Here is a 14,174-nt window from a genome sequence, read left to right as displayed (position 1 = left end):
CACCACCAAGGCAAATATTGATGGTATGAAAATAGTATGGCTGTGGTTCAAATGTTTCAAAGGGTTCCTTCATTTGACAGAACACTTTGACTCCATGGTCCTATTCCAAGAGGACAAGGAGCAACTTTATCAAAATGTTGGGTACATAGTGCATGACTCAGACGAAAGAAACAGGGAATGACTCCATACCAGCCAGGCAGACAATTACTACAGCTATTACAAAGAGCCTTAGCAAGAGCCCTACTGAAATTATGAGTATTTAGCCTTGGTTCTTTCTGGTAGTACCATGCTCTGAACATACTGTTTTATAATAATGCATCAAACAGCTTGTAAAATGTTTCAGCTGTTCATTCTGTTTAATACAAATGACTGAAATGGCTTATTAAGAGGCAAAATATTAAGAATATTTGGAATATTTATAACAAGGATTTAAAAACATTGAAATGAAATAACAAACGGTTAACTCACTATCAAAAATAATGCCTAAGGTTAATGTGGATTGTAATTGTTCACTCATATATTGTTTCATCCTACTAAATAGTAAAATAATGGCATTATTTAAGAAGTATCATTTGGTTTTACTTAGAATTGTATGTGACTGTCATCAGCATACAATGGGTAATGTCATGTTTCCAAATGACAACTCCATTTGGCAGCATATAAGAAGAAAAAAGAACTGTCCCCAGCTCCAAGCCTGAGGGACACCTTGTCTAATTACAGATATAATGAAGGAGTACTACTATCAAAATTGAGCATGTACTGGAAGCAGTCTGATAGGGATGAAGTAAGCATAAACCTGTAACTTAAAAGCTAAATAGTCCACCTCTCAGTTCCACATAGTAAAATGCTATTGTCATTATTGTTAAAATTGTGCTTACATTTCAAAGCACAATAATGGAAGTGTTCTGTTCATTGTTCTGTCATTCATTACAGTATTATTTGCAACGTTTTTAGATTAGTTACGGGTTCTCAAAATATCCATCTATACATTCATTTTTTAACATTTGTAAGAAATGTTAAAATTTGAAACTGGTCTATAATTCTTTAGGACAGGGGTATCTAAACCTGATTTCTAATTTCAAATACATTATTAAATCTAAATTAATAATGGTCTAACATTGGCTGCTTGAAAGGAATCAAGAGCAATGCATGTCAGTAAAGTTATTGATTATGTCCAGGATGGGTTGCACAACTTCAGCATGTTATTTTACTCCATACACTAATTGGAATTGTGTCTAAGCGAGAGGTGGTAGTTTTGATTTTAGAAATCATTTTTAAAACATTCCATTGTGATGTTAAAGTAAATTGACCGAAGTGGTAAACAGAAGATGTTACATCTTGAGATCCAGTTATACTAGATATAGAAACTTGCTGCTTACAGTAATCTGCATTCTTTGTCCATCTATTAATTAGTGTGGGTTTCACAAATGTTTTCATATTAGTTATTGCTCTATATAAAAGCTGTGGGCTGGTAGTAATTTTGTTTTTGTCAGTTTTATAGAGAGCTTAAACCTGCTGTCTAATATTTTTCAGGCCACTCAGACTTTTTAAATTGCCCCCCTATTTACTTTCTAATTTTCAAACATATGATGTGAGACCATATAATTAGCTCCTTTTAATTTTATTTTTTTTCTTTTGAGAAACCTTGCTTTCACATGTGAGTTGTATGAGTAAGCTAATGTATTTTAGAATCAGTCTCTGTTTTATTGTTTCTGGTTCTCAGATTGGCAGCACGGTGGTGCAGTGGTAGCGCTGCTGCCTTGCAGTAAGGAGACCCAGGTTCACTTCCTTGGTCCTCCCTGCGTGGAGTTTGCATGTTCTCTCTGTGTCTGTGTGGGTTTCCTCCGGGTGCTCCGGTTTCCTCCCACAGCCCAAAAACATGCAGATTGCAGGTAGGTGCATTGGCGATCCTAAATTGTCCCTGGTGTGTGTGTGCCCTGTGGTGGGCTGGGATTGGCTTCAGCAGACCCTGTGACCCTGTGTTAGGATATAGCGGGTTGGACAATGACTGACTGACTGGTTCTCAGATTATTAGTGCATATTAATTTAATTGTAATGGTGACATTATTTAGATGACTTTTAGCTGTAGTTATTAACTGGGTTTTATTAACAAGGGTGTGAACAAATTAAAATGAATTCAAAAAATGAACTGAGATAGTTTCATTAACTATTTGCTGGGCAGTCAGTGTTTTTTGGTTGATGATTCTGATTGCGATGCACTAAGAGGTTTTTGCCATTATTGCGCCTAAATTACATACCCAAAAATAAACGGCTGCCTCTCTGCTTATGTAATAAAGGAGCTACAAATGGCTGCACAGCAATGAGCACAACACTCTAAATGTTTTAAAGGAAGTATTTACAGCATATGTAAAAATAAATAAATAAATAAAAATAAATGGGAGTAGGGGTGAAGAAAGCAGGTTATGAAACAGGATGCAAATATCACACAGAGCTGTCTATCCCTTCAGTGTAGGGGAGTGGTCAGGGGGGATTATACTGTGAACAAGACACTAGTTGAAACAGCTGTTTTTCCTCATGTCTAGATATGGTAATTGAATCCATGATGCTTAAACTGTAAAACAGCACGCTGCAACACTTTGAAGTTTTACTAAGCAGTACTTACAAATCAAGTATAGTATTTAGTCCTTCAGCAAACGTGTTGTACTCAATAAAGTCAAAATTGTGACTCAGGGTGTCCATATTCCATATCACTAGCATTCGGTGACTTTTCTAGAACTTCCTCAACCATATATTTTCTTTGTTTTTAAAGAAGATATTCCCCTAATACAAACTTCAAGTCTTATTGCACATCAAGCAAACAGTTCGCATCCACTCTCACAGAAGCTTCTTCGTAACAATATGTAAATATTAGCTGTCGCATAACCAGTATATTTTCTGTGTTTTATGAATCATGAATCATCATCATTGAAAATGTCTGAAACTCAGCTATCCAATTATAATGAGTTTTCATTGTATTTGACTCGATGTAGGTGGAATCTTTGATACGCTGCTCAACTCAGCATATATGTGTACAAATCACATGTTACTAATGAAATAGAGCTGACAGCATGTAATTTACCATTATTGCTTCTGGTTGAGCTGTGGGTTTATTGAAACATACACAAACAACTTTGAAATATGGTGGTGTCCTACCAGTAGGACAGGTTGTACTTAAGTGGTTAACAGGAGAAATAATTACATTCTGAACCATAGCCACATGGGTAATAGTTAAATCCAAACTATGACTATGTGGGAGTGTGTCGGGCCTTTCACAATTTGGAGACACTCTAAAAAATTAGACATTTTTTTGAAATATATGCTTTATCTTGAAGGTCATGTAACCAATGCTCCCTCTAAGAAAACAGGTTGGCATGAGAAAGCATTTTTCCTTGTGAGAAAATGTTTTCAGTTACTTTACCTTGGGATCACTAATTAATATTTTGCAATATAACTATTCATATCAGGTTATTTTTATGCATTACAGAACAAACTTGACAATTTATTTTTAATTACATGCGGGTTAGGTGGATTGGCGATTCTAAATTGGCCCTAGTGTGTGCTTGGTGTGTGGGTATGTTTGTGTGTGCCCTGCGGTGGGTTGGCACCCTACCCGGGATTGGTTCCTGCCTTGTGCCCTGTGTTGGCTGGGATTTGCTCCAGCAGACCCCCATGACCCTGTGTTCGGATTCAGCGGGTTGGAAAATGGATGGATGGATAGAATGTTTATTTAAACTATTAAAGTAAACAAACATTCATAATTCATATTCACAGATATGCTGTATGTTGCTCATAACCGGAATTTTCAAACATTTCATGGGCAACTTGACTGTATCCCTTTTTTAAGTAGTGCATTATATACAGCTAGATTACTAAAAAATCATTCAAAGTTGATTTAGAATTGCTAAAAATTATAACTCTTTATTGGAATCGGAATCAAAAAGTAGAATTTCTTGGTCTATCATATTAACAACTTAACAAAACTGACTACCAATGAAGAATGTATTTAATTATTTTGTACAAATAATGTTTTCCATCCACCAGAGAGTAACCCGACACCATCCCAGTACAAGGCAGTATTTAAATCCAGTCGAAAAATGTTCTATTTAGGACCAGAGGATGTAAGAAACAAGTGTAGTCAGAGACAAAACTAAATAGCAATAGCAAAACAGCAATAATCATGGAAAATAAAATCTTACTTTTTTATTCATTTAATTTTCTAAATCGCTTTCTAAAACAGGGTCACTGGAGCCTATCCCAGCTGGCATCAGTCCATCATAGGGTGAGCATACAAATACACACACACCGGGGACAATTTAGAATCAGCAATCCACCTAACTTACATATCTTTGGGAGGAAACCCACACAGACAAAGGGAGGACATGCAAACTCCACACAGGGAGGGCCCACGACACAAACCCTGGTCTCCTTACTGCTAACATTGCACCACCATGCCGCCTCTTGGCTAAAGTTAATAGCAAAATAATTCACTTAATAATAGGCAAAAATAATAATTTTCCAGTACAACAAAAGCTGAAATATAATGACAGAATTTTCAACAAAATTATAAAATAATCTAATCAAGTTTATGTTTAAAAATACAAAAAAAATGAAACAGACATCCCTAGTGAAGACTGTGATTAATTTATGATCTCTGTATGGTTTTTTTTTTTATTTTGTATTTTATAGATTATTATAAGTAAAATGTAGTTTTTGATATAAGCATTTTTAAGCACAAAATGAAATTTGGGATAAAATATAGCCTATAATTTAAGATCACATAATTGTGAAATGCATGTTGGTCTTATTAGTATTTTCTTACAGATGGCTATATTTATTTTCAATAAATATGTGTATTGTAATATACTGAGTTTGTGTGAGTGCTACAGCGTGTTTGCCCTGTGATTGTCATCATGTCCATGGTATGATTCCTACATGTCCATTCATCTTCCCATGACATTACATTGGAATAAGCAGATTTATAAAATCAATCAGTGATTACTACGCTATGCTTTATCTAGATTGCAGCAAGTGTTTATTAAGTATGGTCTATGGCAATGAGTTTGCTACAGCAAGTCATCATGAACACATATTCCCCTGTAATGTTTTTGGGTTGTTATAATATTAACATGTTAGAATTAAAATTTAAAAAGTTAGAAGAGTAAACCAGAGAGGAGAGGAAAAATACCACGAGTGACTACCTGAGTGAGCCATGGATCTGCAAGTTGCCATTCCCTGCTGTATAGTACAACAGACAGATATATGTTGAAAATTTTATAAGAAAAAATGGATGTAGATAATAGTTAAAAACACCTCCATTTGTCGGTATTAATACCTTTTGGATATAGAGAGCACATGACATCTTTTTTACATTCACATCATAGTTACATTAACATGGATATGTTTTGTTTTATTCTGTGAACAGCTTGGCCAAGGTACAGAGTGCTACGAAATCCTGAATTTGGCCAGTATAACTTGGAGATCTCAGATGCTAAACTATCCGATGACTCTCAATACGAATGTCAGGCTACAGAAGCAGCATTACGATCCCGGAGAGCCAAACTTACTGTGCTAAGTAAACATCTATCTATCTATCTATCTATCTATCTATCTATCTATCTATCTATCTATCTATCTATCTATCTATCTATCTATCTATCTATCTATCTATCTATCTATCTATCTATCTATCTATCTATCTATCTATCTATCTATCTATCTATCCTGAATCAGCTAAGTAATACAAAAAGTTTGAAATTAAATTGAGTCAAGTGGATATTCATCAAATCATCTGTCCTTTTTCCTTTAGTTCCACCAGAAGATCCTGTAATAGAGGGAGGTCCTGAAATCTTGCTGACTGCGGGGGTTCCCTATAATCTGACATGTTGGGCTCGGAATGCAAAACCTGCTGCTGAAATTGAGTGGCGTAGAGATGGGTTGAAACAGGATGGGAGTTTCAGCAGCACGGTAATAATAGACTTATTTGTTTGTTTGAAAATATTTATCTGAACATAAATTATATAGGGTGGCACGGTGGTGCAGTGGGTAGCCTCACAGTTAGGAGACCCAGGTTCGCTTCCCAGGTCCTCCCTGCGTGGGGTTTGCATGTTCTCCCTGTGTCTGCATGGGTTTCCTCCGGGTACTCCGGTTTCCTCCCACAGTCCAAAGACATGCAGGTTAGGTGCATTGGTGATTCTAAATTGTCCCTAGTGTGTGCTTGGTGTGTGTGTGTGTGTGTGAGTGTGCACGCCCTGCGTTGGGCTGGCGCCCTGCCCGGGGTTTGTTTCCTGCTTTGCACCCTGTTGCTGGCTGGGATTGGCTCCAGCAGACCCCCATGACCCTGTAGTTAGGATATAGCGAGTTGGATAATGGATGGATGGATAAATTATATAACTTATTAAGTGCATGAGTTTTAAGAAGCTGTTTGCACATAGTCTGTTTGTTCACTGTGACAGAGAAACTGATTTCTTCATATTCTGACTAACATAGGAAGTGTTGCCAGATCGGAAAAGAGAGACTACAGTCAGCATTCTTCCAATTATACCAACTGACTCAGACATAGGCAGAGTATTCACCTGCTACACAAAAAATGATGCCCTACCCAGTGGAAAGGAGGCCTCTGTCAGGCTGAATGTGCATCGTGAGTATACTATGTTACATTTAAAAAAAAAATAGAAATTTAATTAAATATTATCTTTTCATCCTACCACTGTATACTATAAGTCTTATCAGACTGCTCAATTATTAGCATTGCAAAAGCTTAATTAAAATATCCTCTACAAAGATGAAATTATTGCCTCATTCAAAACATAACTTAACTGTTTTAAGCATCATTTAATATGTGTCTATAATGAATATTTTATGTTTTTTAGATCCCCCCACTGTTACCCTGTCTATCCATCCACAGACTGTTTTGGAGGGAGAAAGAGTGGTCTTTACCTGTACAGCTACAGCCAATCCAGAAATCCAGGGCTACAGGTGAGTTTACTTGACAAACACTGGAACCTGCTTTCATGTTGTTACCTGCATAAACATGAGACATTCTATTTACATCAGCCCTTCTAAAAGAAACTAGACAGGTTAGCTTCAGGTGGGGTGATGCAGATGAGATTGATTCCATAGGTTTCAAATCTTATAGCCAGTTCTTCTTGTGACCTTGACAAAGTAATTTAAGATGTAATAAATGCAACTATTTCTTTCATACGTGACTTTGAAATTATACTTTCATGGCGACCACAGCAAAGATGATCTGAAAATTGTCGGTCTGTAACAGCTTTCTTGAAAAAAAGCAGATAAGCTAGGCCTAGATTTATTTAAAAGGGACATTTTAAAATGTTTATTTGCCCTCATATAAATAGACATCTTAAAATGTGTCATTGAATAGAAAATACTTGAAAAAAACACGACTTGTGAGTCCTTTTTAAATAAAAACAGCAAAATGAAGAAAGCATTTCTAGGGATTTCATCCAGCATGGGGAACACAACACCTTAAATCCTAGGAGTGGAGTTGATAGGTGATGCCTTGAATGTGGCTGAAGGTTACTTGAGATGGTTTCTTTGAGTAAATCCTGTGCAAATCCCATGGGGTTACTTTCTTTTTATCTCCATGTGATAGGTGGGCGAAGGGTGGCGTTTTGATTGATGGAGCCACAGATAGCATCTATGAAGCAGTGGTGGATCATACATTCTTTACAGAGCCAGTATCTTGTCAAGTCCACAATGCTGTTGGAAGTACCAATGTCAGCACTTTAGTTGATGTCCAGTGTGAGTGTCTCTCCATTTTTGGCTTTGCCAACTTATGTGTTTCTCAAACTATTTATTATGACTCACTGCTTGTTCATTTTCTTTGGGTTTATCTAACTGTGTTTTTACTGTAGCTTTCAATGGATGGTTCTGTTTAAAGCATTTTATACTATACATTTCTACCCATTATTTATTTTATTCTCTACTATTTCCAGTCTCTGTTTCTCTTTTCATCTTTTGCTCATTGTTTAACATTCAGAACATTCATGTGGACAGTTCTCAAGCTCATTGGATGCTACATATAACTGAGTTCTTCTATTATAGTTGGACCTCGAATTGTGGTTGAGCCCAGGCCCACCTCTGTTGATATTGGCTCTGATGTGACTTTGACCTGTGTTTGGTCAGGGAATCCTCCTCTCACTCTGACGTGGACAAAAAAGGGCTCCAACATGGTGAGAGCAGACTTGTTGCAAAGGGTTTAACAGTAATATTGTTAAGTAGTACATTTTAACTGTTTCTTTCAAATGTTTTGTTGGATATTTAGGTGCTCAGTAATAATAATCAGCTCTACCTCAAGTCTGTGAGTCAAATGGATGGTGGTCTCTATGTTTGCAAGGCCATAGTGCCTCGGATAGGAGTAGGAGAGAAGGAAGTTGCACTTTCTGTTAATGGTATGATTTTCCCTTTTTCTAATGTGTAAAAGACAACCATAAAGGCCAACTGAACCCTTTATACCCTTCCAACAATCCACACTCATACAGTAGACAAAATATTGACTTGCCTCATCTCATTCTTTGAAATATTTGGTTCACCATATGCTAATGTCAGAGAAATATAACAGGCAGTTACAAAAGCACATTTTATATCCTTCAGAACCAACTGTTTATAGTCTTATGACTGTAGTTTACCATTTTGTCAGTTATCACATATGCTAAAGTTCCTGTGATTTTGCACACACTACATCTCTGAAAGTCCCATACCCGGTAAGGCTTTAAATCTGATTCTTATGAATCACAGGACAGGTGTGATTATAGTCAGGGATCAGCTAGTTAGGACTAAACGATGCCAAGAATCTGTCCCAAGGGATTTTTAACTCCCTTATTCCTTCACCATGTGCATTTTTCAAATTTAATTAATCAAGTACCAAGAAAGTTACTTTTGGTGATCTATCTATAAGACAGTTGGACAACATTAATGATCACTTTAGGGAAAGGTTAAATGCATTAACATGTGCATGAGATTTTCAACTACATCTCCTAAGCCTGAAGGAGCATGACAGTCTCCCTTACAGACTTCTCACACTGTCTGACGTCAAATAATGCCATGATAGCAGTGTGGAGTACAGCCTGAGACACTGGACTTTAAAACAAAAAGTTGCTGATTTCATTCACATTTGTCCTATTGTGGAGCCTAAGTTAACCACTTAATCTGAATGTGCTTCCACTATAAAAAAAATAACCATACGTGATTACAATATACCTTATATTGTCAAATGCCTTGCATGTAGCTGTCAGCCAAACATTTAGTAATAAATGTAGTTTCTACCCCTTTATATATATCTATGTCTTCACTTATGATGACAAGTGTGAATATTTTCTTTCCTGGTGAGTAGGTTGTCAAAGGCTAGACAATTGATTATTTTACTTAATCACCTTGTTATTAGATTTAAAAGTGGTTTCGACTTAATACTGTATACTTTCTCATTAGTTTGGCAGGTGGTGATATATTTTTAATTACTTAGCCATTATTTAGGGAAGAAACAGGAACCAATCACAGTATTTAATCATTTTTGCCATTAGTCTGCAATGCATGTGGAAGAGAGATATTTAATTGGGGTGATATGTCATTATTTTACCAACTTTCTAAAATTCTAAATTTTAATTTAATTTAAAATTCTAAAATTTCATCACTTTTGAAAGATTAATATCGCTATATCCTTTCTAATGAATTTCATTTAAACTGTTTTTTATTGAATTCACCTATGCCCTGGGTATTATCTTTATTTTCTTTTTACTCAGGACCACCAATCATATCCAGCGATTCAGTGCAATATGCCATCCGTGGGGATAAAGGAGAGGTGAAATGTTTCATTGGTAGCACCCCAACACCTGACCGAATAGTAAGTTAAAAATGATTCCATGTCCTTGGGCTGTTCTCAGGTGTCACTGGGCAAGATACACTTGTTATCTAAAGTTATGGGTTTTTTATGATGGCTGTGCTGTCCATTTTATGTGAACATGTGCACTTCCACTCCCACACTCTTGCTGGGCACTTTAGTCTTAGTCACCTTGTCCCCCAGCATGTGTCATAATTCATAACTGTTTTCTCTTTAAATTCACTGCTATTTGTAGTCTGTGTGCTATAGTAAACAGAAATAACTGACATAGCACCAGGTTTATTTGCTGGCTTTCATGCTGCCTTGTAGCTCAGGAATATTTATCAGGACCTGTCACAGCTTTCTTTTCTTGTATATAAAACTGTGGAATTGACCGGACAGGAGTTATTCTTCCGATGAATTAAAGTGCTACATGCAATATTAAATATTCATCTATCCAGTCTTGCTTTTACACTAGCTTTCGCTGAGTTGTACCTTTCTGTTAAACAAAACTGATAAGCTAGAAAGCAAAATGCTGATGGTCTTTAAAATCACTTTTACTTTTGAGCATCAATCCAGTGCAAGAATTCGAAAATGAGGCCGTTTTGAGCAGAAGGCTTCAATGTATGTTTCCAAAAGCATGGAAGAAAATGAGACTTGTTAAAATTGTGTGTAACTTTTCAGTACTGTCCTATTTGGATTTAGTGGAGGGATCATCTCCGTTAAAAACATTTTAGAGTAATGCTTTAAAACCAGGTAAGCTTAAAAAGAGTATGTTGTGTGTTTGTATTCTACAGAATCCACTAAGTAGTTAAAAGTGCCATAGCAAGGACATACAAGGTGGCATTGTCATTTTTTTCACAGAAATGGATACGACAGTATTAACAGGTTGAATAAAACCTTTCCAGACTAGACAGAACTGACAGAATGAACCTTTGTAGCTTTGAGGGCATTTCTCTTTGTTTTATTTTTATCAGTTTAAACATGGCAGATGATTCCTCTTCTGGTCTTTTTCTTCATTCCTGAATTCTCTGTGCCTTTAGGCTTGGGCGTGGAAAGAAAATATTTTAGAGACCGGCACTCTGGAACGTTACACAGTGGAGCGTGCAGACACTGGTACTGGCGTCCTTTCTACATTGACCATCAACAATGTAATGGAGGCAGACTTCCAGACACGTTACAACTGTACAGCTTGGAACAGTTTTGGACCTGGGACAGCCATTATTCAGCTTGAAGAAACAGGTGCCCTCACATTAGAAAATTCAGTTTGAAGTAAAGTGATGTAATGTGTTGTTCCCACAGAAATGTGCAGTATGCTTGAAGATTTATCTCCAATTTGCAACATAATTTTAGATACAGTCAATATGCTTTGGGTGTAAATCACCATGTTCACTTTATCCTAACACAAGGCATTGGTAGATGGCTTACCACTGTGTAGTTAGTGTATGATAATGAAATTTACCTTAGAGTACTGTCAAAAAACTATGCAGTGTTCTTGATGTTTATTTACAAATATTCCAAATCACTGATGTTGCTAATAAATCAAGGACATTTTGATTTCAATTTTTTTGTTAATCCCCAAGGGAAAATTGTATTTATTTTCACTTGTTGAATATAGTATCATCAAGAATATGATATTGAATGAATTACAAGTGAGTTAAAAAAATCAATACAGTATAATTACATATTTTATGTGATATACTGTATGTATATATGTGACAAATTTAATGTATGGAGTGTGCCATCTGTGAGAATTCATTTTATTGTTACTTGCATAACAAAATGTAATCCCCTTTACATTATAACAGATGTTCAATGTTACAATGTACCCCAGTATTACTAATGTCAAAGAGATTCCTATACCAAATGCACTGTCCATGTTTGGATTCATTTTGGTTTTTACAGTGTTAAGAAAGGCTTAAAATGCTTCCCATATTACAATCAAGTACTCCAACAGACTTCAGAGTAGGGCTGCATTTTCAACTCCAGCTGACAAAAGCACTTAAAGGCTGATTTACACTTAATTTAGAACTTACAAACCAATGTACTTAAAGACAAAGCAGAGAATCGAGAAATCTCATGTGTAACTGCTCGTCACATTTTGGTACCATGTTCACAAGCACCAGCACATGTTCTGCTTGTTCCCATCCTGACTTCTGTCAGCATTTGAGAACAGAAGGCACTTTAACAGGTTGTGCTTATGTATGAAAGTTTACTAATTTCTTATGAAAATAATACTCCAAATGTATCTCATGCCAATTTGCAGTTATATACAGTATCTGTAAAAAGTATTCACCCCCTTGTAAGTTTTCACATTTTATTATTTTACAAAAAGGAATAAAAGTGGGTTTAATTTGGCTTTTGTGACATACTTTGATCATCAGACAAAAAGACTATTTAATGTCATTAGGGGGCTCCACCTCCTGTTCGCTTTGCTTGCCAAACCCCTGGGGTCGGGCACTGGATGCTTGCTATCTTGTGGCTGAGTTGCTCGAAAGGCATTGTGGTGAAAAGGGTTTTGAAATAGAACTCATGTGCACTTTTTTAGTCCTGAACTGAACTGAATAGTTGAGAAAAGATGGTGGCTTTATAAGCCAAAAGGCAGAAGTGATGTCATCTGGCTGAAACTGGAAGTGACATCAGTCTGGGCGCCAGAGCCAGAAGTGACGACGGTCTGGACGCCGGAAATGGAAGTGATGTTGAATTAGGCATGTTTTCCCATATTTGGCCTGCAGAGATAACAGAGGTAGGTTTAGTGCACCCTGCCACCCCCTGGCCTGGCGGGTAATTACCTCCACTTGGTCCACTCAGCTCCCTTCTAGTCGCACGTGTGTGACAATAGAAAATCAGTTACTTGAGTATCTCACTACAACTGTCTATTTTAAATACCAATGAATAATAACACAAAGTAAAAAGTAAAAGTATATAAGTAGAAGTAAAAAAGTAAAACATAATAAACAGTAAATAAAATATTATATTACATTAACGCCTCATGAAACACAACATTATGAATTACTTTATCCTCTAACTTTCTTTGTATAAACATTGCTTTTTTGAATTTCTCTTCGTATGTTGTTCAGGATGTTTTTCTCTTCCTTGTTTATTGGATGATTCCCTTTGTTTTTGATTTTTATTACATGCAGCTGTTCTTTGTTCATTTTCTTTTTTACAACATTCATTATCAGCTCTTGCTGCTGTTTTTACATTGCAATCTAAAATTCAACGTTCTTGATCATTTGCTTTTCTGCCTTGTTATTATAAGTGACTGCGTTGAAGGGCGAGTTAGCAGCACTGAGAGTGTCACAGGATGGTACGAAGAGAGGATGTACGCAGTAGAAGTAATGATTGGGCAAGCGATGTGGAGGGGACTGAATAACATGGAGATGACGGAAAACATTTTTAACATAATAGAGAGAAAGTGAAAAGTGAATACTTATGCCAGCGTTTCTCAAACTGTGGGGCGTGCCCCCAAGTAACAAAAAAGGGGGCGAGAATGTAGCCATATGTGGCGTAATTTCGCTATCCGTAGGGAAATTTAAAACTTGTAGCGGTGTATCGGCAGCAAAAAATGTAGGAATGGGGGCGCGATTAAAACTGTTATGAAAACTCGGGTCGCAAATACTTAAAGGTTGAGAAACGCTGACTTATGCAATCAATTAATTTATGTTTAGTATCTGTAATTAATTTAGACAAATTTTCAGATATCTGTCTTCACTTTGACATTAAAGAGTCTTTTGCTGATCAATATGGTCAGAGAAGCCAAAAGTAAATACACTGTGAGTCAATGTTGTATAACAATGAAATGTGAAAAACCTCCAAGAAAAAAGAAAAAATCTTCCAGTGCTAAGCACTGTAGCTCGAAGTTTTGAAATGCACATTTGTATTTATTAAAGCATTATTTTAAATATGTTAGCACTTCGATGGACTGGCACCCAGTCAAGACTGTTTCCCACCTTGCATCCAGTGCTGATGGGATAGAATGTAGACCACTACAGCCATGAATTGAATTAAGCAGGACTGAGAATGCTGTATACTGCATTTTGAATATGTTTCTCTTAATTAAAAGTAGAAAGTCCTACTACAAACATTTTTATCTCACAAGCTGTAATCCTGAGCTAAATGTAGGTATCAGTATCTATGTTATGCATGTGCTGAGATACTTGAAACCAATTTCCATAATCAAAAAATGTGGCATGAATCCAGTCAAGTGTTTTTCATAATAAAAGTAATATATGACTTAGCTTAATTAAAAAAGGAACACTTAATTGCACTATATTGCAGAATAGAACCACAATACTTACAATGAATTAAAAAAAATATATATTATCATAACATGACC

General features: G+C 36.2%; 1 protein-coding gene across 1 annotated transcript in view; it reads left to right on the top strand.

Annotated features, from left to right (window-relative positions):
• LOC114666811 (kin of IRRE-like protein 1) overlaps positions 1-14,174 on the top strand; it is a 327,249-nt gene that overhangs the window by 285,280 nt on the left and 27,795 nt on the right. Inside the window, exons 3-11 of the mRNA XM_028821820.2 lie at positions 5,423-5,572; positions 5,807-5,964; positions 6,487-6,637; positions 6,870-6,975; positions 7,613-7,761; positions 8,065-8,192; positions 8,285-8,411; positions 9,759-9,859; positions 10,879-11,077. Coding sequence (XP_028677653.1) covers positions 5,423-5,572; positions 5,807-5,964; positions 6,487-6,637; positions 6,870-6,975; positions 7,613-7,761; positions 8,065-8,192; positions 8,285-8,411; positions 9,759-9,859; positions 10,879-11,077 — 1,269 coding nt within the window. The remainder of the gene's footprint in view (positions 1-5,422; positions 5,573-5,806; positions 5,965-6,486; positions 6,638-6,869; positions 6,976-7,612; positions 7,762-8,064; positions 8,193-8,284; positions 8,412-9,758; positions 9,860-10,878; positions 11,078-14,174) is intronic.

This window comes from Erpetoichthys calabaricus, chromosome 16 (assembly GCF_900747795.2).
Source record: "Erpetoichthys calabaricus chromosome 16, fErpCal1.3, whole genome shotgun sequence".
Lineage (NCBI taxonomy): Eukaryota > Metazoa > Chordata > Cladistia > Polypteriformes > Polypteridae > Erpetoichthys > Erpetoichthys calabaricus.
This window is presented reverse-complemented; position numbering and strand designations above follow the sequence as displayed.